General features: G+C 38.7%; 1 protein-coding gene across 1 annotated transcript in view; it reads right to left on the reverse strand.

Annotated features, from left to right (window-relative positions):
• Nucleotides 1–15,641, reverse strand: part of NXPH2 (neurexophilin 2) — a 125,049-nt gene extending 109,408 nt beyond the window's left edge. The window contains exon 1 of the mRNA XM_023190411.2: nt 15,443–15,641. Within this exon, the coding sequence (XP_023046179.1) occupies nt 15,443–15,493 (51 nt within the window). The 5' untranslated portion in view covers nt 15,494–15,641. The remainder of the gene's footprint in view (nt 1–15,442) is intronic.
• Nucleotides 15,642–21,712: the final 6,071 nt, after the last annotated feature.

Genomic DNA, 21,712 nt, shown 5'->3' on the forward strand with positions numbered 1-21,712 from the left:
TCTATCTATCTATCTATCTATCTATCTATCTATCTATCTATCTATCTATGATGGTCACAAATTATATAATTGGTAAGAAAACTTTAAGAAAATGAAGTTTAGTAAAGGTACTTGTTGCAGCTGAGCTACACATTAGCTTTGCTCTTCCTAGTCAGAAAGTTATAAATGAAAACACTGAATTGAAACTCTCATCTTAAAATTAGCTGATTTATCAGGAAGAAATAATTTGCCCATAGAAATATTTTCTAAGGAAAAGCTTAGCATAGTTCCATGCCTACTGTAGAGACTTAAACTATTGAGTGGATGAATAAAAATATGAATGCAAGTATTACCAAAAAATGTTTTTCTATGGCCATTTCCTACATTAAACTTTGATAGAAGCTAAGAATACATGGATAAAGAAGGGCTTGACTTATTTAGGGATGTGTACAGAGAATGGTAGTAGCATAATTAGGTCTATAACTTTCAAGGCAAAGACAAGCAAATGAAAAATGCAGCCTTTTTTGTAGTGAGGAAGTTCAGTGAGAGAGTGTTATTTGTGTGCCTGCGTGTATATATGTATAAAGACAGGCACAGGAATGTGCTGGCCTGTGCAGGGTGCTCCAACACACTCACTGTGAAGGGTACAGAATTCTATGTGCAGGTTCATTTTCCACACATGTAAAGGGATTGGATGAGCAGCAGCCCAGCTGTGGTCTACTGTGATTCTCAGACCTGATCGCGATAATTAAGGTCAATATTTATGCATAGTTAAAATTTTGTGAAAATATATTTCAAATTTTAACACCACCAGGGATTCCATTTATGTTTCTATTACCATCTTTATCTCTGGAGGTTAACATGCAACTCTCATAGGGTATCTTGACAGATACATTTTTTAAAAACTACGAATTGCCTTAAAGGAAAAACTTAACTAAAAATGCATTCCAGTATAGAAGAAAATGATTCATGCCATTTATACAAATAGAGTAACTCACAGTTTACATTTCAGTAAACTTGAAAATCTCCAACTTTTCAGTAAAAAGGAAATGCAACCTAGCTCCTAAGAGTGGAAAGTAATAGCTGTAAGCTGCCTTTTATCTCAAAAACACTGAATCAAATTTTACACTCAGAACCACTGTACTCATTTTCATATCAAAAATATAATCTGGGTTTGTGATAAACTCTTTGAAGAGTGGAATCCTACTATATTTTGATTGTAACAAATTTGCATGTCAAGTGTGAAGTAGTTCACATTTTTATTAACCAACCAACAGTTGTGATTGTCAATTTCAGTTTTATTTGCTGTCTTCTACAAAGTAACTTTTCTCTCATTACTTCATTTTGAAATATGGAAATTAGAAGGCTTTACTAAAACTTTCAGAGCCAGCCCTAACAACTGGTAATATCTGAACCTGAGACAAAACGAAATGTGTGACAGTGTCTACCAGGAAAGGAAATCTTGTCTAGGCAAGGAATATCAGGGGAACATTCATCATTTATTACCCTCAAAAATGAAAATTTGTCCAACAGAGATGTATGCACTGGGCACAGTGTCTGACATAGTTGGCACTCAAAGATATTGGTTGAATTGAACTAAATCAAAGGAAATTTGTCTGAATTGGAAAAACTAAAATGTTAAAGAAACTAGGTCTAAGTAAAATGCTGACTCCCTTCCTAACAGTTCAAAGACAAAGCATTTAGTTGAGAGAGGCTGAGGCAGTCACTTGGTTCAGCTTCTAGCATAGTCAGAAATAACCTATGGCAGGTTTCTCACCCACTCCAGGTCTCAAATAGGCTGTTTTTGCTCCCCAAGGGACATTTGTCAATGTCTGGAGACTTCTTTTGGTTGTACAAGTGGGAGAAGGTGCTACTGGCATCTGGTTAAGAGCCTGATGTGTTATTAAACATCCTACAATGCACAGGATGGCTCCCAACAACAAGAAACTATTTGGCTCAAAATGACAACAGTTCTGAGGTTGATACACCCTGCCCTACAGCATGATCCAGCAGATGGCCTCTGCTTTCCCACTTCTAGAAGTTAACTCGTGCCACAGGAGCATGACTTTACCACTGCTGGACAGCTCTCCCTGCTGAAAAGACCACCTTCATTTTGAAATTTATGGACAAAGATGCATACTGGATTTTTGTTGGTTGTGTCATTTTTAATTCTTCTAGTATGTGGTAACTTTTAAGACTTTGTATCTATTTCTTAATTTATTAACATTAGACAGCTTCTATTAACTTCTTACTATGTAAGATAAGGAACCTGGCATGCTTGCTCACTTTTACCTCTTGTATTCCCTTCAACTCCAAATTTTTTTTATTTTAATTCATCAATATTTATTATATTATACTCTGTTCTTAAACAATATCTAAATCATTCATGCTTCAAATATAAATCCATTTCAAAAACAGCAAACTAATAAATAGCACTTATAAAGTTGATATAACGTCAGTGGAACCCCCTATAAAGTCACAGTGTGGCCTGACTACAGAAGGAAATGGAACCCTATGCTTTCCCAGGGCCAGAGACTGAGTCACACTCAGACTGGAGTGCAACTGAGTGACTCATTATCTCCCTTTGTTCTATCTCTCTCTTGCTTTGCAGCACCTTTTTGAGGATTTCCCCAAATGGGGAGAGCAGTAGCTCCCCGAGACCCTTCATGCCCCAAATACCATTTTTTAATTTTAAGTTCTGAGACACATGTGCAGAACATGCAGGTTTGTTACATAGGTATACATGTGCCATGGTGGTTTGCTGCACCTAATCATTTTTACCTTCTCTAATTTTCTCCTCTTCTGTCCTTCATGTTTGATTGATAGTTTGGCTATTGATTCAATATCTCCTACCCTACGAACTGTGAAGATATTATTTGTTGTTAATGAGATATAACATTTTTCCTAAGTAACCTGTCTTGTTTTTCTGAAAACTTTTAGAATTTTCAGATTTTTTCACTTGAGTATAGAAATTTCACCAGTTTGTTATCTTTAAGTCAGGCTATTCCACACTGTGTCTTTGACCATGTCCTTCCTCTCATTGCCCCTGTCCTCTTTTTCTGGAGCTCTTCATTGGATTTTCTGGATTTATCCTCTGTGTCTCTTCACACTTCTCTCATATTTTCCATTTTGGTCCTTTTGCTCTCTCCTATGTGAAATTTCCATGGCTGCACCTTATAGTTCACCAGCATGTTATTATCTCTATTATTTTCAGCCTTCTCCTTAACTTTTTATTTTATCAGTTATAAATTTTGTTTTTAATAATTATTTATTTTTCCCCAGTTGATCTTTCTTCATAGCAACCTGTTATTATTTTCAGGATACAATATCTTTTTGGCTCTCTGAGAATACTAATTGGGCATTTTAAAAATTATAATTAGTTCCTTGTATTATTGCTTGCCTCCAAGGTAAATTGTTCTGTTTTCTCTTTGTCCCTTTTTTCCTGACGATTTCTCTTAAGTATCTGGTGATCTCTGGTTATCTATGACTATTTATGAGTGGAGATCATGTGAATTAAGATGAACAGCTGGAATGGGTCTTTTCTGTAGTTGTCTGGGTCTCTTTCTCTAACAGAACTCCTTCTTTAGTGAGAGTGCTGATCACAAGTTTTCTAAGGGGAACATCTAGTGTGGATTCCCTGGGATGTGCAAAACTGTTCATCAAAGTGCCCTGCCCTTCTCAAGCTAAGGCGTATGACCCAAGTCAACAAGGCTTTCTCAACTAGAACATAGCATCTTAAATGAAGTGAAGCAAGGATTGTAGAGACAGGGAAAAAATGGTTGGCATTGATTCATTATCTTGGCTAATTGACAATTTTGTGACACACAAACCCTGGATTCTGTTCCAGACATGCCTGGTTCACACCCTTTCTGTGAGCTGCCCCATTTTACTAATTTCTTTTCTGCTTAAGTTGGTCGGAATCAGTTTCTGTTGCTTGTGCACAAAGACCCTAAGTTGATACAGATGGAAAGGAAACTGACATTTGTTAAGCTAATGTTATGGGCCAGGTATTTTACTTTGTTTTTGTAAGTAATAAGCAAAACCCTGTGAGATAGCTATAACTACCATTATTTTATAAGAAAAGAAACTGAGATTTAGTAGATTTATTAGCTTGTCCAGGATGCCAGGGGAAGCACCAGAATCCAAGTCAGTCTGACATGAAAACCTACACTTTCCCCTCCACTCTGAAATATGCATGGAGCATTAAAGTTACAGGCCCCGCCACAGTTAAGAGTATGTGATAAATATTGGAGGAGAGATTTAAGGCTGGGAAAGCCAGGAAGAAGAATTTAGCCTCACTGTGTTCAGAAAAAGAGAATCACAATCTCACTCTTAATAGTGTAGTGGTATAGTAAATCAAAGGAGAATTTAAGAAAGATGATTCTGTGATATGTGGGATGAATTCAAAAGGCTCATGTTGGAATAAGATACACCAGTGAGGAGGCTGTGGTAGTGACGAAACGGCTGGAAATGGAGAGGAAGAGAGAGTTTACAGTGGGATTTGGAAGGAAATTTCATAGGATTGTGTGACTGAATGGTTATTATAGGGGATGAGGAAAGATGAGCCAAAAATGACTACAAGATTCCCAGTTGCAATGAAGACTGAAAGAATGCATGCATTTGCCTCCCTCCAAAAATCCCAATGAAATGAACTAGAAATGCAAAAACAAGAATAAATGCATAAGGGAGCTGGAAAGAGAAAAGGATGCCAAAAGTGTCCATAAAATTAGAATCCCCAGAGGACACGAAGAAGTGTAAATCAAAATAATGGAAAAGCCAAGCATGCTGAGCAGCCTGTAACCAAACAAAGGCAAAGGAGAACCACACCTGGGCAGGAAACTGAAGTTTTTTCCCCATGTGCGCCCAATTCCCACCATCCAGCTTAGTGTAGCAGGAATTGGGCATGAAGCAGGAACCAAGGCAGCTACCAGGAGGCTCCCCTGAGCACAAAGCTAGTGGAGTTTTGGATGCTCACCCCTTACCCTGAGGCTCCATTCAGTTTGGACCTCTTAGCAAGTGATCTATGAAATTTGCCCCTGAAGTCTTCTATTGATGGTGTTAAACCTAGAGAGAAAATGAAGGCACTCCCCTAACTACCATTCTTACAAAACAATTAATATAATACAAACTTGAAGGCAAAACAGGGTGCAAATTCACAGTGTGCAGTACGTTTTTAAAAATTAAGGTAATAGTATATAAAATTTTATGTGAAACAAATTTAAGGATACACAAGCATGCATAATTGTAAAGTTAATAAAAGGGATTCAATAAGGGTTGGTTGAGGAAAAAACCTGGGTGATAAGTAGTCATAAAGGAAATAAAATGTTTATAAAAGTCTTCTTTTCCCAAAACAAAAAGGTCCAAATGGATTAGAATGATCCCCAAAAAACTACCAAAGAAAAAGCAACTCTCAAATATTTTAACTCTTCCCAAAAGTGAGGGGGAAAATATGGAAGTCTTTTTAATTCTAATCCCACCATAGTCTTTTACAAAAGTCTGGCATGTTTCACTTTAGTTATATTTCGTTTATGAATATAGCTAGTGTTTCTAAATAAAATATTAAAAACACATACATAAAATAAAAACAAAAATTAATAATAATAAACTTCATACTTAGTAAAAGTTTATGTTAAAGTTGGAAACATAAGAACATGCTTAATTTCTGAATTATTCAATAATATTTTGAAGCTTACATACAGTTCACTAGGAGAATAAATTTTAATATGAGACATAATGTTCAATAAAAAGAGTCAAATATAAAATTATCTGCAGATGATATGATTGTCTAGACATAAAATCCAGGGGAATCAAATAAAAAATATTACAACTAATAATCGAGTTCAGAAAAAGAACAGATACAAATGTAAATATACAAAAATAAATAGTTTTCCTTACATTCCAGCAAAAACCAATTTTAAAAGTCAGCCATAAAAAAGATATCCATAACAACCTCATAATGTACAAAATACTCAGCAATAATAAAGAACAATTGTGTGTGAGCAATATTAAAAAGAAAGTATAAAATTCAAAGGTTGTAAAAAACTGAAACATAGGAAATTATTTAAAAAGGCAATCCATAAAATAAGAAATACATATGGTTATTAAATATGAAAACATGCTTTATATTTCTAATAAGTAATACAGTATACAACACATGTCAAAAACAATGAAGTACTTTCCTTTAATAGATTGCCAAACATTTTTTAAAAAAATACCAATATTCAGGTAGCACAATACAGGCATGCACATATAATGTAATATCTTATATTGGTACAATCATTTAGGAAAACATTTTTAATTATCAAAATTCAATATATGCATTCTCAATATTGAATATATATTGAACATATATTGAATATATATATTCTCAATATCTTCAATTCTAGGAATTTGTATTACAGGTATACTTACAACTATATTAAAGAATTCAAAACAATTGAAATATTAATTAGGAACTGATTAAATATATCATGGCATATCAATGCCATGAAATACTGTGAATCTTTAAAAATATAAGTTGCTCTACCAAAGTAGGCAAAATATACTATTGCATTAAAAAAGCTTGTTACAGAACGTGATACTGTGCATGATATAATTATTATTAAAGCATACATATCCATAATACCTGGAAAGGCAAACATTAAACTATTAATAATGCCCTGAGTGTAAGGTACGAGGTGGCAGAAAGCAGGCAGGGGTGAGGATGGCTACTTAAAAAAATTCTGAGTATTACTAAAAAAAAAAATTAAACAGAAATCTTAGGTTGAGTTCCCCAGAAGAACATGCTGAAGCAAATATTTGAGGGCTGTAGATTTAAAACAGAAGCACTTCCAGGGAAACCTGGTAAGGAAGCGTGGCAGCTGGTGAGAGAATGGGAAAAAGACATGGAAGTGCGTGCTCTCAGGCAAAGTCTTACGGAGGGTAGCTTCAGCCTGCTCCTGCAGGAATTCCCCAGATTGTCTGTTTCACCTCAGTTATACTTGGGAGCTGTCCAGAGTGGGGCCAAGGGAGCTGGGCGTTCAAACTCTGACATCTGTCATTCATCGGTCAAGAGCTTTCCAGGGGAAGTGAATGGCACCTGTGGCTCTGAGTGCATTCTGGCAAAGTGCCTCCCCAAAAGAAATCTGGGTGGAGAATCAATAACATTCACTACAATATTACCTTTATAATAAAATGTGTATTTTCATTAAAACAAAGAAAAAAAGAGCAAAAGCCATGTGCGACTAGTAAAGTAAAATTATATATTAATGCTCTCAAATTCTAGGCAAGTCTGGGCACTAGACAAGTTCCCACACCCACCTGCTTGTCCTCATACTCCTACTTGTCCACTAGAAAACCAGGGTTTTGCAGCCCATGAACCCACATTTTCTCTCTCCGTTTTATCTTTTCCATCTGGAGTGGTATAGGTGAGATTCTGAGAAGTCAGAGGAACTCTCAAAACCTCTGCTGATCCTAACTGGAGCCACATTACTTGGCTACTAATTTAACATGAAAATGGTATTAAAGCTGGGACCCTTGGTGACCAGGCTCCATGAGGTTAAATTCTATTTATTTATTTATTTATTTATTTATTTATTTAGAGACAGAGTTTCACTCTTGTTGCCCAAGCTGGAGTGCAATGGTGCGATTTTGGCTCAATGCAACCTCCGCTTCCCAGGTTCAAGCGATTCTCCCACCTCAGCCTCCCAAGTAGCTGGGATTACAGGCATGAGCCACCACGCCTGGCTAATTTTGTATTTTTTAGTAGAGACGGGGTTTCTCCATGTTGGTCAGGATGGTCTCGAACTCCTGACCTCAGGCGCTCTGCCCACCTCGACCTCTCAAAGTGCTGGGATTACAGACGTGAGCCAACGCACCTGGCCCATGAGGTTAAATTCTAAGTAGAACTCCAGATTAAAGAAATGTTCCAAGAATTCATTTGTTCTACTCAATTTGTTTCACTTTATGGCAAAGCTAAGATGAATGAGTTGAGGTTTCTAGATCAGTGGTCACTGAGCAGAATGGGATATTTTCTAGAAATGTCCCTCAAGTCCATCATTCTGGGTGTCAGTGATGAGTACCTAGAAAGACAGCACTCATCATCAAAGTGGATGATTGAAGTTTACAATCTGCTCAGTCTACAGTCTGTCTCTGAAACCTGCAGTGTGCTTTTGTTGCTTCGCCTGTAAATGGGTGCAATAACTATCGCTCTACTTACTTTTCAGAGCTGATGCACAGATTAACCATGAAATAATTTTGCAAACTGTGCAGTGCTTTACATCATGTCACTTGGCTTAGCACAAAGGCTCCAAAAATTAAAAATGGGACAGTAGTGACTTCAAGATCCAAATCCATGAATGTTGGAAGGTACTTGTTCAGGACAGATGTGTGTGACTTTGCATATGTTGAGTGTGAGTTAACAGTAAAACATCCAAGTAAAACGGAACAGTAAATTATGGAGACATGGGCTTGGAGCCTGAGCAACAGGGTAGGAACTGAGATACAAATTGGAGAGTCAGTAACACAGGAGCAACAAGTAAATTCGAGACTATGGAAAACATGCTTTTGAAACTTCATCTTCTTTTCCATTTCCATAGCCATATTCCTCAAGCCAATCCCAACTGTCTCCTGTTTGAACTATCCAAGTGCAAAATTTCATAAATACATATTCCTGTTATCATTACTACAAACTGCTAAATGATGCTTTAAGGTCCCTATTCATTTATTGTATGCATTATCCATTGAAAAGATCATACAGATTTTCATACTAATCAACCACTTTCAGTAGTTGTCTACACACACAAATGGGGAATGGAATTTGGGAACAGAAATCACATGTGTTTTTAACAGCCCTACTACATATGTGTTCTTTTCCTTTGAATAATACACACTATTTCTTAAATTACTGCTTTGGGTGAATAAATATACCTGCTATATAACTTAAATTGATGAAATGTAAAAATTATCATTATATATGAAAAAGCTTGAAAATCGTAGTCTTGCATATTCTTGCATGAAGAGACTTACACAATTTATGTACATTTTGTTTTTAATGAACTTAGAATCAGTTTATGTGGCAAAAAAACCCAGCAATATCTCAAAGTCAAGTTTCATTTGTATAGGCATTTACAGTGTTTACAGTTGGACTGAATCCCAGGACTAGCTAGTCTTTCTGTTTCACTTGGATTTTCTCCTAAGGTTAGGATCATTGGCGATTTTCTCCATCTTTGGTGGGTCTCATATGCCAGTTTTTGTTTGTTTTATTTTTAAAATTTTGTAACATTTACGTGTGAACTCGTGAAACCATTGTAGTTAGTTAAAAGTATTTCTGATTTAAATAGACTGTATTCTATTCAGGCATACAAAAGTCACTTGCTAGTTTTCTGGTTGAAGAACAGTTATCTGTAATGTTGTTTATCTTAATAATTAGAATTTAACTGAGAGTCAATTTGCCGTTTATTTAAATTGATGCAATGACTAGATGTTAGGAGTTTACAATTTAAAATGGTATGGGGGGAGAAAATCCCTGAATGCACCATTTTCATTTAATTTTTTATTGATTTTGCTGATTACATGTTAAGTAAATGCTCATGAATTCTCTGCCTTTTCCATAAGCACAGATATAGTAATCTGTCTTGTAGTGTTTTAAATCTACTTCTAAGTATATAAATCACTTGTGATGTGGTTAACAGCATAAAATACATGTGAAATTTATATTTAAAACAATTACATTTATATGTAACATATATGTACAGTAACTAAATACGTAAATCATATAAAAAAATTCACAACCCCTGTTACAATATATTTAAAAAGGAGAGATGTTAAAAACAAATTTTTATCTACTTTGTCATTAATGACTTCATTTTATATGTGAAAGGTTTCGGGAAGTTAAACGAACTGCCCAAGACACAAACACACTCACAGGGGCACACATGCACACATAAACACACACTGACACACTTGGACCAGTTCTGTTTTGTTGACTGCTATGTTCTCACTGCTTGCTCTAGTCTCAGTGTAAAGTCTGGATCAAAACTGAGTGAACAAATATTTGTTGAATGCTCGACTTATTCAGAAATAGACTCCAAGTCTTTTGACTTGAAATCCATTGTTCTTTCCAAAACATGAATGGAAACATTTAAAATATCCTTCTCTATCTTCTAGTCTTACTGGGAGAATAGAACGTGATAATTGTGTGAAAGAAACTTAAAATTATGTAAGCGTATGGAAATCTAAGTCAGCGTTATTATCCTTGTAGTTTAAGTTTATAAAATGTCTCACTTCTCTTACCATTTCAGAAAGGAAAAATTAACTAGAATGGTAATTTTAGTATACATGCTGCTGAAGTGAGCACAAGAATGGCAATTTTAGATACAACGATTTGATTTTGTGAATGATCTGACTAGGAAAAAGAAAAATATTTCCTACCGTACTTGGGTTTAAATAATGGAAATTTCATTTTTAATGGTAATTCTACAAGGAAAGATAATTCCTTATTACATACCAATCTTATAGCATAATGAGTCAAACCCTTGTTTGAGAGTTTTAATCTAGATTTTCATAAGTTAAAAAATAACATAAGTTTTCAGTAAATCACATCTTAGGATTCTTCCTGTAATATGAAAATCTATACCACAACTTATACTGTAAATTGCTTTAGATCCCTTTTGCATTTAGCAGGATTTTGAAATAAAAGATGGAGTTGTCATCAATCCCATTAATCAAATCGCAACTAATAAAAAATGCATTAGTAAATAAAGACTTATAAAAGGGCACCTGATTTTGGCATAATTAAAAATACTTATGATGAAATAGTGTTAGAAAATCTTACGGCAGTACAATATATATGTTAACTGGGAAAAAGTTATCTAAAATCATTTGAACACATCCAACTTAAATTATAACCATTGTGGAAGTCAAAACCATAGGATTGTACTTGTTAATTTAGTAACAAAGTCAATAATATAGAAATTAGTTTGTTAAATCACCATCCTGCATACTATAAGGATACCTAGAGAGTAGCCTCATACGGGGAGCATTCAAAATCATACGGACCAATTTTTTAAAGTAGTTTTGAAGTAATTTACTTCCAAATCAAGATATTAAATGGCAGCTTCTAACCAACAATAATGCTTATGGCTAAGATAGAAATGAGATTCTTTACAGAAACGCTGACACAGCCTTAACTGTAAGCGCTTGAATGTGCGGCTATAATTCTTTTTTCAAATCTTTCCCAGTGAAACTTCCGGTAAAAGAGTTCGCAGGATATGTGAACAGTAAGAGACAGTCTAGAGCTTTTACAAAATCACAAACCTGTGACACATTTATATTCATCTTTGATTGCTACCACTAAATGACTGAATCATTCAAGGTGTATTGATCAGCTCTTTAACAGATAAAAGGTGGGCAATGTCTTATACAAACCAACATTTCTTAATACATTTGATGGCAAGAACTACATATTTTAAGATGACAATGTAAAACCTCTAAAAGATTTTTCAAAAAAGCTTTCTGTCTTATTTAGCATTCCAATTATTAATCAAAAACAATAAATAAGAACAAATTATGAAAGAATATAGAACAAAGGTTAAGAAAGTTTTTTTCTTTTCCATTCAGAAACTAAACAATAAAATGATTTCCCAAAGAGTCAGTTTTCTGTATGGAAGGCATTTAAAACTGGACCAGATAACATAATATCAGAATAAACCAAGGGAATACAACTTTTACTGGGAGGTGGGTGGCTGGAACCGAGGATTTAATTGTCTAATCTTAATTTTCATTTTTTAAAATGTCTAAAATAATGATGCTTATAATGAGGAGTTAATTTTAATGCACAGCCAACTTTAAGTCATAATAATGATATAGTGGTGATTTTTTTTTTTCTTTTCTTCACATTTTCATATAGCCAACAGACGACTATTGATCCGGCACTGGAAAATACTATTTCGGTATTTATTGATCAAGGCTGTATGAGGAAAATTGTCATTTTTGAATGAAAGATAGTAAAGAGTTATCAATTCTTGTAAATACAGAACAGGAAATAAATTGGATCATCAGACTAAACAAATATTAAAATTATTAATTTTTTAATGTAAGTATCCTTAATAAATTATGTGATACTATAAGGATGAGCCTAAGATTTTATCACCTTGCATCACAAGGATCTGATTTTATAGGATTCTAAAAATTTCCCAACTTACATTGCTTTTAACTAATATTTTATTTTGTAAACTCAGCATTGTATCACAGTAAAACAAGTTGAAATGTGTAAGAAACTGATTTTTTAAATCAGCCCTAAATTTTATCTTAAACACTAGCTAATCATTCATTTAAATTAAAATTTATTCTTTTTATAATCTTCACTTTACTTAAAGGCAAAAAAATCACACTTATTACCAGTTACAAATCATCATGCAAATCTGTAAACAGTTGACATCTGGTGAAGTCTTTACCTTGTATCATGATGAAACAATACTCATTTTGTTATAATATTCATTTCAAATGCTAATTTTTTCTTCATTAGATGGCAGAAAAGATATAACGTGCTCTTAATACTCTTTATAAGGGTATGTTGCTGAATAAGAATTTTTAAAAAAGGAATACGTTCAAGATGGATATTTAAATCTTACAAACAGTAATCCCATTAATTAGCTATAGCCACCTGTCTGTTAAAAGCATGATACACAGGTCAGGAAAACTGGGCAAGGACAGGTAACAGACACATATTCTTCCCAGGCTACCTGCAGTATTTACCAATTCCACTTACTGTTTTCTTAGAAGTTTTAAACATCACAAAAACGGGTAAAAAATTATAGTTATTGTGACTGTATTATATACATATATGTATTATTATATATGTTATATATAACCACAGTTAGTGACTTATTTGGGCTTAACTCCCTGTAACTGCTTTCAGAAAAAAAAAAAAAAAAGATAATTTTCATATCACTAAATGTTCAATATGCCCAAATGAATCCATTGCTCTTTTAAAATATTTAATGTATTTTTAAAGTATGTTCTTCTGGCTGGCAGTGCAGATGGAAAAGTAAAATCCAATTTCGACAACAAGGTAACTTCACTCCTCCCTCACCAAAAATTTTTTTTTTAAAAAAAGCCTTATGTCAGCAAAGGGCAGATTTTTTTGAGTACATATGGTTCCTAGAAAAGTAAAAGACTAATTTCACATGTAGAAAACATTTTATCCCCTTGCTGTTAGGATTTAACAAAGAAGTTCAATACCAGCTGAAAAAGGTAGAACAAAACTATGAGCCATCCAAATGAGCAAATTATGATCTGTCCTTCTTGAGACCTACTGGAGTGGGGCATATGGTGGGATTGGGGAATATTTCAATTTAGATCTGCTCAACCACTCTGTTTTCTTTTCACATTCTAACTCCCTTGTGTTATAAGGCTGGCAACAGCTCTAAGAATGTGGAGAATGTAAACAGCCTTTTACTGTCCGAAGGGATGGCAGCGTAAGGAATGTGTGCTTATCAACAGGGCTGCAGCTCCTCACCTCACTTACCATGATAAAGCGCTCCAGAAGAAAAACATTACAACCCAAGCACAACCCCAAAATGGATTCGAATTTGACATAAGCTTTCTTAAAAGCGAATCAATCAATCCATGCTGTAATATTAGAATCTAGTTCTCAAGGAGAGCATGTAATCCCTTCAAGACGTATTTCTTATTCCTTATTAGCTATGGTGGTGCGGAAAAAAAAATTCTAACATTTCCAATATAGTAGCTGGGATGAGAACTTTTCCCCGACACGTGCACAAATATATTTTCTCATCTTTAGAGCCTATCACAGTGCTTACAGAGCAGATACACAGCTCATGTTTATTAAATGCAAAATTAATGAACTAAGATTCGTAAAGGTATTCTGAAGACCCCCACATAAATACCTGATTTCCCCAGGCTTTTCCTTACACACAGCATATAAATGCTGCTCTCTTAGATCATCTTTTATTAGAATCCAGACTAAAAAAAAATTTTAAAGGAAGGGATACTAAAGATTAATGTGGCATATGTTTTGGCTTCATAATGTCTAAGATGTAAAATGTATTTTAACATGCAGTATCGTACGTAGCCAGTATGTGATGGCTCATTCAAGATATTTGGGAATATCATTGCATTTTCTTCTTGATGCCATTGAAGACTTTCTGAGTTAACGCTGTGCAGGTGAAGCTAATCTCCACAGTAACAAGCATGGACCACGGGCATCTCAGTGGTCTCTCCACCTTTTAGGGTTCCCCCCACCCTCAGAACTTGCAAAGTGCCTCTGCCTTAACGATATCATACATATCATAGAGAAACTTTCAAAGTTACTTGATTTTCCCTCTAATAGGAAAAGAAAGAGACAAAGAGAACTAGGGAGAGAGACAGAGACAGAGAGACAGAGAGAGAGAGAGAGAGAGAGAGAGCAGATTGACATCTTCTAAGTGCTTGGGCAAAGTCTTAAGTATGAGAACCAAGAAACTATGGCATCAGGAGAAAGCCCTCTTAATAGCACCGTATCAAGGCAAGTGCTAAGTGACCAGAAGAAATCCATCACAGAGGCTGATCCAGCCAAAGCACTCCGCTTCTGTAATTTTACTTTGAAAGTTTCTTCTTGAAGGTCTTACTTTGGTTTTCCCTTAACTAATTAGCCATGCATATAGAATACAGGCGTATATCAGGAGGAGGAGAGCGTGGCGCCTCGCGGGAAGAGCGAATAGAGTGACAACGCGAACCCCAAACCACATTTTAACATCTTTCTTATTCCTCAGCGCCCCCGAGCCACCCAGACGAGGCGGGAGAGGTCTCCCTGAAAAGACAGCTTCGAGATGCCCGAGAGGGGGCTCCTGCGCGGAGCAGGGCGTGAAAGTTACATCCCGTGTCCCCAGCTGGCAGAAAACCCCATCCCAGTCCCCAGCGCCAGACGGAAAACGAAGAGAAATCCAAGCTGTCCCCCAAATCCATATTTTGCCTAAGTTTTCCCCCAGCAAGCCGCCACTAGCTGGCTCTGAGAACGAGGATGCATGCACTATGCTGTGCTTTGGAAGAAGTGTCTGTATGCATCTGGGCAAAACACCACGTGAAAAATAAACACCACCAAGCCTCTCGAACTGTGAACTGGAGGAAGGTCTTTCTGCCCCTTCTCATCCTATCCATTTACCTCCCATCCTCTCCTTGGCCGCTTATCAATAAACCTCTTCCTTGTCCCGGACCTACTTCCCGGCCACCTTCTGCTTACTTTACCCGAGCGCTCAAGTTCCAACGCGTGCTAAGCCCCTCAGTCGCCTCTAGATCCCCTCTATTTCGTTCTTCAATTCTTTCTTTTCGACCTCTAAGGCAACCCAAAACTCCTTGCCATCCTCACGTCCCCAACCCCACGTCCCAAACAGGCCCAGGCTGGGCTCCAAGTCAGCCGCCTGCGCGGTTTTCCCGCCGAAACGCGTCCCCGGCGCGTGGGGCTGCTCGCCGGCCGGGCACTCACCAGCTGCAGCAAGCCGGGGACCACCACGAGAGGCAGTGGCCGCAGGCGCATGGTGCCGGCTGGCACGGCTTCTCACGAGCTGCGCGCCCTCGCCTGCCTCTCGCGCATCTCCACTTCGCGGGGCAGGACTGAGGACGCCAAGGACACAGCGCGGTGCTTCCCTCCCGGAATCCGAGTGCTGCGCGGTGCAGCGCAGCTCGGGCCGGGTGGGCGGGCGGGGAAGGAGGATGGTGGGCGGACCGGAGGTGTCTCTCCGGGCTCCCGCGCGCCCCTCCTTGGAGGGGGCCGGCACAAAGCGTGCAAGGCCGCTGGAGCTCTGGCACGCGGCTGGGGGCTCCAGTCGCGCCTTGGAATCTCCGGCTTGGCCGGACTCGGGGTGAGAGCTGGGGGCGCCTGCGGGAGGGAGGTGGCGGCTCGGGCGCTTGGGTGATGGGTTCAGCTGGAGGCTGCTCTCTAGATCCGATCCCGCCGGGCAGATGCCTGGCAGAGTTCAGCACGCCTGGCCAGCCGGCGTCCCCGAGCCCGGAGAGGCCGGGTGCCTCCTCCCACCCCTGCCCAGCAGAAGGCCGGTCCGAGAGGCTCCACTGTGCCAAGCGCCCTGCTTACTGACTGGATCTCGCTTTGGCTTGGGAGGCTGGGGATGGGGGAAAGGAAAGATTGTCCCTGGGTGGCTGCAAGAAGGAGTGCGCCCGCCGGGAGAGCGCCCAGAGAGTTTAGGAAGGCAAGGCGATTGCAGAGTCCTGGGGCGGGGTGTGGGGGCTGCGAAAGGTTGGGGCAGGGAGGTGGGGCTGGAGCCCAGGACGCCCTGGGAGAGTGCCCTACTCCGCCGCAGCGCCAAGCTCGCAGAGCCGCGGATAAGGGGTACAAAGTGTGCCTGGTGCGGCTGGAAGGATTTCTGGGGCTGGGAAGTAATGGGGACCTCGAGGGACCAGGAGCAGAACTGTGAGAAACGGAACTAGGTGAAGTCCGCTTTACTCCGGTTTGGGGATGATATAGACAGCTAGGTGTTCTGAAGACAGACGGAGTTGCTCCCAGACCTTCTGCCCGGGCTTTGGAGAAGCCGAATAAAAACGGGATACCCCACCGCAGCCTCCGACTTCAGAAATATTGGAGAGGGGTATCTCTGAGGCCGGGCGAAGCTGCAAACCTGATGCCTGTGAGCCTCCACCTCCGTGTTAACAACTCTCCATTGGAGAGATCCTTAACCTTTTACTATCTTTGTTCTGGACACTCGAAAGGAAAAATCAAAGGCAATTGGGCTGACAGACCTGCACTGTTTTTACGGTAGATCAGAGTTTAGGCGTCATTCGTCACCCCTTTATTGAGCGAGTAGGAAACCTAAGGTCCAGAGAGATACATTCACTTCTCCAGGGATGAGACTTTAGGCAGTTACTCCAACAGAATACGCAAGGCGAGACTGCTTCTTACATCTAGAAACGCAAAGCTCTTAGAGAAGAAAAAACCATGTTGAAGCAAGGGAGTAGAATTGCAATTGATTTCTAGGCTTTAAAAAATAAAACACAACAAAAAGCACAGACTGGGTTGTAATTTTTGGACAAAAAAAAAAAAAAAAAAAAAGGTCCTTCTTCTCTGCTTACCACCCCCACCTCAAAATAGAAATGAAGGAGGGTTGTTAAATCTTAGTGGTTGAAGCAGAGCAGCCTTGGTTTCAAAGGCGGGAGGACTGCTTTGACTAGGGCAAAGTCCTACTATTCCTTTCACTGAGTGTGCCAAGATTGCGCAGATGGGGAGGTAGGTTATTTCAGAGTGTTCTGGGATCCCAGTGTGAATTTGAGAGTGTGTTGTCCTTGAGCCTGCAGGTAGGGTATCTTTCCAGTACAACTCCATTTCCTGTAGGGAGGGAGAGTGGCAAGCAAGAGGCTGCATCCTGCCTAAACCCTTGCTAAGCCTGACTGGGGGTTCCATGGCAAAGGATGCACTACTTGCATCTCATTTCTGCTTGATCTCAGACTCTCCTTTTGCCTTGCAACAGACTCAAAAACAAAACCACTGTCTGCGTATCCGAATCTATATCTCACCCATTCCACTCCTCATCCCTACAAAAATTCCCTCTTTACCAAGACTTAGAGCCCTGTTCTACCAGTTCTAGAAAATTATTCTGTCCTAAAAGCACAAATAAGAGGATTTCAAAAACTGGAAGAGTCTCTATTGGTTGATCTTGCCCAACTTTGGGTCCCTGGAGAGGGCTGCATCTTATTTACAGACAACCTTTTTAAAACAAAATGGACATAATAGGAAGGGTTTTGTGGAAACAGAGGAACCCCTTTCTGAAGAGGCACAGCTGGAAGGGGAGAGAGGCTAATTGCTTTGCAAGAGGCACTACCTCATTTAGACTTGATGTCACTGCCTGAGCTCAGCTGACTCATCTATAGAGCCAGAAGGTGAAGTCCTGTCTCCATTTGGTAATTTGGTAGTTTGCAATTCCACTATCACAGACTCTGTAAATGAGGAGGGCATGATTTAACACATTATTGACATAAATAGGCTGAGCACGGTGGCTCACGCCTGTAATCCCAGCACTTTGGGAGGCCAAGGCGGGTGGATCACCTGAGGTCAGGAGTTCAAGACCAGCCTGACCAACATGGAGAAACCTCGTCTCTACTAAAAATACAAAATTAGCCGGGCGTGGTGACACATGCCTATAATCCCAGCTACTAGGGAGGCTGAGGCAGGAGAATCGCCTGAACCGGGAAGGCGGAGGTTGTGGTGAGCAGAGATCATGCCATTGCCCTCCAGCCTGGGCAATAAGAGTGAAACTCCATCTGAAAATGAAATAAAATAAAATAAAATAAAATAAAATAAAATAAAATAAAATAAAATAAAATAAATAACAAAGTTGTTTAATTACTGGAATAGTTCGCTTTTTTCCTTCAATTTGTTCATATGTCTTAGATCATTTCTGTTCTTTTGAGAAACTACATAAAGTTTAAAAGTAGAACCTAAACTCAGACATGTGCCCTAGTAACAGTAAGTAGTCTTACAAAGAAACATGCTGAGGGATGTTGAATTCCAAGTTAAAAGCTAAAAAACACTAGTGAACTTTCGTGCCCCGGTGATCAGGCCAGGTAAAAGAGAAGCACTAACGGCCCCACTAACCTAAGTCTGGCATTACTGTGTTTATTTATAAAATAACTACAGATCTTTCTGGATCCCCCCCAAATTTTGCTGTACAGACTACAGTAAAGAGAAAGAATGGAAAGAAGAAAGGGAGAGAGGGAGAAGAAAAGGATGAAGAGAAGCAGAAAAATAGAAGTATTTAAGACATTGTCCTCCAGCAGCATGCAGTCTGAGAAATATGCAATAAACAAAACACAGTAGACAATACAGCAAAATGTAAGTGCTGTTTAGTACAGCTGGAGAAAGGAAAGATCATTGTAGGCCAACATGAATGCTTCTTGGAAGAGGCGAAACGTGAGTTTGCTCAGCTTTCAAGAATGGCCAGGATTAGTCTACATGGGAGAAAACGGAGGAGGTCATTCTGTATGGGAGAAACAGAATGAGCAAAGGCAGAGTGGAGGATTTTTATAGGGCATAATTGAGGGATGAACAATAAGCAGCCCAGACTGGCTGGAGAAAATATGTTGAGGAAGAGTGAGAAGAAAGTTAGGTTATAGGCTGCACTATAGAGATCTGGGAATGCCAAGCTAAACAGTTTAGATGTAATCCGCAGGAAATTATGGAGTCGTAAACCTTTTTTGGAGTAGACAAATCATGCATGAAGAGGTATGAAGATATAGAGGCAGAATGAGGAGTGGTCGTGGTAGTTGGAAAGAAAGGAATAGAGGAATAGGGACATGTGGGTACAAGGGCAACAGTGAGCAGTGAACTGTGAACAGGAACTGAACTTGGGGTTTGAATATTTTTAAACTTTTCTAGCATAGTAAAAGAGTGTTGTTTTTTTTTGTTTGTTTGTTTTTCACCACCTTTTCTCTTTTCCAGTCTATTTAACAACTAGAGAATCAGATCAGTGCTTTCTCATTTTGCAAGGTTCTCTTCACAGTGTGAGGGGAAAGAGAATTTTTTTTTTCCCTCATACAAACCCGTAGTAGAAAGTGGGCCCTACCAAATTTTACTGCTACATGATCCAATTATAGTCTTTTAAAAGCAAAGAACATATCCAGGGATATGTTGAATGCTTTGAGATCAAATTTGTCAACTTTTGGCTCATCCAGACCATTAGATTTTTCTGGTGCTTCTCCTCTGTATTTAACTTTCTCATCCTTTACTGTTCATTAGTATCATTACCAGAAAGTGGAGAAGGAAATAGTATGCATTGCAGAGTTTCAAGTGGATATTAGATAGTATTCAATTTTCTCCCTTTACAATTAAGAAAACAGGCCTGAAAAGTTCTGTGACTTGCTTCAAGTCACCTAGAGATGCATGGGTAGATCCGTAAATTGATTCAAAGGCCTGAGATTCTCAGTGCACTGCTTGTTCCAGTTCATTAGTCTGCCTCAGGTATTTTCCAGTTGTCCAGCAGTTACAAAAGTTTTGATGTAGTCAACAAATGAACCTCTAGCTAATAATAGATGTGATAATGATCTATGGATGCTAAAAGCCTCAGGGTCTATCTTATAATCAGGAAAACAGATTTGACTATAAGGAGCCTGAAGCATTGTTCTGGCAGTAACTTTAAAAGCGTATGAGGGAAAGGGAATGATATGGCGTAAGGCTACTGTGCAGCCCTCAGACTCAGGATTCCAGAACATGGTAGCATTTACCCCAAGGATAGGGGAAATTCTCAGGAAGGCTTCCAGCTTCTTAGACCTCTGCAATAAGAAGCTGGTGGGGTTTTTGGTAACAATTCTTAACAACTATTATAAAATCCCTTTGAGTGGCCACTCTTCTTTAGTAATTGAGTCACTTATTTAATAAAATATAATGCTGTATTGTATTTAATTGCATAATAGAATCACACGGAACTTCAAACATCACCGAGGGTGGGATTGAACGTTGATATTTTTCACCCAGGATATTTCAACATACAGCCATGGTTGTGCACTAGTACTCTACCAGGAAGTTGGGTTTCTTTTCTCCACCATCCCTCTATCCTTCCCTTCCTTTCTGCCTTTCTTCCATCCTCTACAGAATTATAGCCCTAATCATTGGAATACACTGAAGCTTTAACTGACTCTCATTAGGATCTATTTACTTTCTTGATTCTACAGGGCCTTCTCAGGCAAGAACTGGACATTTTCTTTGTAAATATTTGGCACGATTGGAGGATTTATAAAGTTTTATTGCATAAATTTATCATTTGTTCCAGGTTTAAACACAATTAACTGATCTGTAGTTAAAGTGCTTTTCTCCCAACCTTTGGTGGCCGCAACACTACCTCTTCATTATCTCTTCACTTGGATGCTGGAAGGAGGTAACAAGAGTGTGTTGGTGGTTGACGCAACTATGAGTAGTCAAGAGGAGAGGCTAGAGGGGAAGGGAGGCAGGCAGGATCCCAGCAGGCCCTGTGATGAAAGGGCACCTGGGTCAAGAGAACATCACTCAAGACTGACAAGGCAGTAAAGAGCTTCTTTCTGGGTGCCAATATTACATCTCCACCAAATCAGAATGATTTGGTAAATGACTGATAAACCTGTCATTTTCTTTCCATGGGTAGATAGAGATAAACCTGTCATTATCGTTCCACGTGTGTTCCCATGCATTGTCCACGGATGCATGATTATTTAACTGAATAATCACCTTGTCTACTTGTAGATCAAATATGACAGCTTTCATTACAAGGGAATAATTATTTAACCTGCCTCAAATGTTGCTTCATATATGGAGAGAAGGCAGGGAACAGGATCATGGAAGGTTAGAGTTGGAACATCTTGTTTAACCTCTTCAGTTTGTAGATGAAGAAGCTGAGGACCAGAGAGAGAAAGTGATATCCCCAAAGTCACACAGCCAGATTGTGGCAGATCAAGACTAGGCCCCAGGGTCAGTACCTCTTTGGACTATGGTAAGCTTACTCTGCGGGGTAGCCCGGAGCTCTTGGGTGCCTATTTCCTGTACCAAGATGATTATGAAAGGACAATGAGGGGAAAACACATTTACAAAATAACATCTTAGCTAACCAAATGCAAATCTCACAATTTGAGAATATTTATAATTCTTAAGAGGGGGAAGACAGAGACCTGGGATGAAAAGAGATTGGAGTAAATGCCATTGCCCCTCTAACCCCCACAACTTATCATGAATGAATAAAGCATTTTGTTTACAAGTGCCCAAATACAGCTCAAACAAGTCAAA

Source organism: Piliocolobus tephrosceles, chromosome 11 (genome assembly GCF_002776525.5).
Source record: "Piliocolobus tephrosceles isolate RC106 chromosome 11, ASM277652v3, whole genome shotgun sequence".
Taxonomy (NCBI): Eukaryota; Metazoa; Chordata; class Mammalia; order Primates; family Cercopithecidae; genus Piliocolobus; species Piliocolobus tephrosceles.